General features: G+C 44.0%; 1 protein-coding gene across 5 annotated transcripts in view; it reads right to left on the minus strand.

Moving 5' to 3' along the window:
- Window positions 1–3908, minus strand: part of LOC109965296 (histone-lysine N-methyltransferase SUV39H1) — a 75579-nt gene that overhangs the window by 59999 nt on the left and 11672 nt on the right. For all 5 annotated transcript variants that reach the window (XM_020609196.1, XM_020609197.1, XM_020609195.1 and 2 more), the window contains exon 4: window positions 369–515. In XM_020609196.1, the coding sequence (XP_020464852.1) occupies window positions 369–515 (147 nt within the window). The remainder of the gene's footprint in view (window positions 1–368; window positions 516–3908) is intronic.

Here is a 3908-nt window from a genome sequence, read left to right on the forward strand (position 1 = left end):
AGGGCCTATGTCGCTCGGCTGTCCTGGGAACGCCTCCCCTGGAGGAGCTGGAGGAAGTGTCTGGAGAAGGGGAAGTCTGGGCATCTTTCCTTTGACTGCTGCCCCCGCAACCCGGCTCCAGATAAGCGAAGGAAAATGGATGGATAGTATTTTTTAAGACTTTATAAGACCTAAAATTGAAACTGTTATATTTCAAACCTTTTAAAGACCCGCAGCAACTCTGTAATACTAATGATAATACATCTAATACTAAAGCTTTGAGATGCACACAACCATATAGAAATATATAAATAAGTTTGGTCCTTCTGCAAACTGAACTTTCAACTATGATGCCTGCAGTATATTCTGTACAGTTTAAAGACACTCACACTGTGGTTGACAAAGTGAGAGATGTTGCCTTGGTAAGCTGCATCCACTGTGTACACATCCTCCACATAGTCCAGGTCAAACAGGTATGTAGAGCCTTGCCGGTCATAAACATGACCCCTCCTCTCTGCTTCATCAGTTGTGATGATCTGGAGGAAACAAGACAGAACATTACTGAACCAAATGCACTGGTTTAATATGTTGTTTATGGAAAGAACACAAAAATAACTACATTTGCAAGCACATATAAGGGGGTCCAAACGCCCTGACACAAGTCAGACCCAGAGCACAACTGACCCAAGGCAATCACGTGGCAAGCAAACTGACCAACAGGGTTTAATACATGGTACCCTTTCCCCACTCATTTGTCAAATCTACATCAACAGCTTTTCAGTGCATGGCAATAAAATATTTTCTGAGAGAGAAAGTGGAATGCTTCTTCCTTTCCAGTTTTCATGATGCCTGCTTTAGGGAGTGATATTGCAAGCTGTACCACAGGCCACAAGTTCACCCAAGTAAATAATGATGGAATTATTTCCTTAAATTTGGTAACAGCAATGTCAGATAGACATCTACTAGAGTGAAATTTTTTCCCACATAGCATTTCATATCCCATTCTGGCATTCTGACACTTAGAGGGACATTCAGGATGTCCCACTAATTCCCTAAAAAGCCTACACTTAATCCAAAAGGCTGCAGCAAAAGTATTGACTGGCACTTGCAAGAGAGATCATATTTCTCCCATATTAGCTTCTCTCCACTGGCTCCCTGTAAAATCCATAATAAAATTAAAAATCCCTCTCCTAACATACAGAACTCTTAATGACAGGGCTCCATTGTATCTTAAAGACCTCATAGTTCCTTATCATCCTAACAGGGCGCTTGGCTCTCAGAGTGTATGTCTGCTTGTAGTTAAAAGAAGCAGAACGGGAGACAAAACCTTTAGCTATCAAGCCCATCAACCTTCGAACCAACTCCTAGGTATCAGTTTAGGAGGCAGACGCCCTCTCTACCTTCGGGATTAGATTTACAACTTTCCTTTTTGATAGAGCCTACAGTTAGGGCTGGCTCAGGTGACCCTCTGGGGTCCTCTCCACTCCTTTCCTCTGTCCTCACTCTCCATGCAGTTAACTGCTCAGTTCTATGAGATCTATCAACCTTTTGGGGGTATTGTGCGTTTAATTCCCTTTCCAATGTGTCACATTGCTGTTCTAGTTGAGTAATCCCTTCCTGACACTTCTTCTTAAGGTGGGATGCAAAGTTTATAACTTTGTTGCAGAGAAATCCTTTAAAATTGTGGCCCAGAGTATGGGACTATTAAGTTCCCAAGCATGGATCTCAATTGGGCGACATTCACTATCTTGCAAGCGTTTGGTGTTAGATCTCCAACAGGATGCTTGAGGCTGGGTGTTCTCCAGTCTAATTACTTCCAGTACAGGGTTATGATCTGATGGATATCTTGGCACTATTTACTGTAGGTACTGACTGAGTTAGTGGATTTGAAGCTAAAATTTAGTCAATTCTTGAAAACCTCTTATGGACATATGAAAAGTAGGTGTAGTCCCTGCTCATGACGTTGTGTAGACCCCAGACACCACCTAAATTTAGGTCACAAGGAAACACTTCAAGATTTTTATTTGCCATTTATGCATAAACAGACAGTCTAGGTACAGTATATAGGAATTCTTGTGCAGCTCTCCTTTGGAGTCAGGTAAGGAGTCAAAAGCCAGAAAGAACACTTATAAAAAGTTACATAAGGGTGGCAAAGTATTAAAACACAATACACAAAAATAGGGTAGTAGTATTTCCCACAGTGAACTTCAAACATCGCACTTAGTAATTCACATGGCGGAGTTGGATATGGCATTACGCTTGGTGAGGTAGTGAGGGGTTATTGCACATGTCTAATAAGGGGTTATTGCACATATGTTCTCACATTTTCGTATTTACCATCAGTCTTACTGCGGCAGGGAAAAGGCTGTTGTAAAGTCTAGTTCTGTGTGTGATGATACTGTCCGCCCTGAGGCTGTAGGTGCAGTTTTTGTGTCTGAGCAGAGTGTGAGCTGGGTGGCGTGGATCCCTGATTATGTTCTCTGCCCCTTTTAAGAACATAATCTCTGAGCACTTCATGGCAGCTGATATCAGCGCCACTGGCCTGAAGTTATTCAGAGTGGATGTGGCTGATGTCTTAGGGACCGGTATGATAATGGATTTTTTGAAAATTTGAGGAACTACTGTTTGGGTTAAAGAGAGGTTGAAGATGTCTATATACACACTAGCTAGTTGATCCCCACAGGCTCTCAACACTCTTGGGGGGGACACCGTCTGGTCCCGCCGCCTTATGGGGGTTTATCTGTTTCAGGGCCTTCCCGATCTGTGTGTGCATCACCTGAAAAGCAGCGTCCCCCAGGTCGCAGGGGGATTTTGAGAGGGTGTCTGTGTTCATTCTGTCAAACCTCACATTGAAGTTGTTGAGGCTGTCTGGGAGGGCAGTGTCCTGGGGGGCTGTGTTTGTTGATTTGTTCCTGTAGTTTGTGACTGCCTGGATTCCCTGCCACACTGCGAGTGTTGTTATTCACATAGTAGCTCACCAGTTTTTGGAGGTATGCCTTCTTTGCAGCTCTGATGCACTTCTGTAGCTCGTACTGGGCTTTCATGTACTCCACTTGGTCCCCTGACTTAAAAGTCTCTCGTCTCTTCCTGATTTTGTTTTATATTCCTATTAAACCAGGGTTTTTTGTTATGGAAAACACGCACCGTTCTAGCTGGTGCGCATATGAATGTGAACCAGCTGATGTAGTCATTCATAGTCTCTGCATATTCATGGATGTCGTCTGTGGCCCATTTGAACATGTTCCAGTCTGTGGCCTCTAGACAGCCCTGCAGGCTGGCCTGTGCACAGTCGTTCCAGGTGTTAACAGTTCTCACTGAGACTGGTTTCGCCTTGAGTCTTTTGGTGTAAGCAAGTTTTAACCAGATTGCTAGGTGGTCAGATGTACCAAAATAAGGCTTAGATTCAGCTGAGAAAGCGTTTCTGATGTTACTGCAACATTGGTCCAGTGTTTTGTTTCCACTAGTAGGAAAGGTTATTAACTGATACAGTTTAGGTATGCTTTTCCTGAGATTGCAGTGGTGGTGGGGGGTTACACTGCACTCACAATGATACATTGCAGCTCCCTAGATAAATAAAATGACCTGATATTCCACATCTTCGGAACAGAAGCACATTGGAGATAATCTTACAGTCTGTGCACCAGGACTGTTTGACGAAGGCGGCCATTCCTGCCCCGTGGGTATTGCCACTTTCAGTAGCGCTGCAATCCTGTCTGAACACAATCAGACAATCCTGTTCTTCTCAAGCAGCTTCGTTGTGCCAAAGAGGAGGCTTACAATAGTGGGGACAGGGCTCTGTACAACCAGGCCAGGAACACACTGACAAGGGAGATCAGAGCAGCAAAGAGGGGCTACTCTGAAAAGTTGAAAGCCCAGGTTTCAACCAATGACTCCTTGTCTGTGTGGGGAAGCTTGAAGAGCATCACTGA

The sequence above is a fragment of the Monopterus albus genome, unplaced genomic scaffold, assembly GCF_001952655.1.
Source record: "Monopterus albus unplaced genomic scaffold, M_albus_1.0 scaffold98.1, whole genome shotgun sequence".
Classification (NCBI taxonomy): Eukaryota; Metazoa; Chordata; class Actinopteri; order Synbranchiformes; family Synbranchidae; genus Monopterus; species Monopterus albus.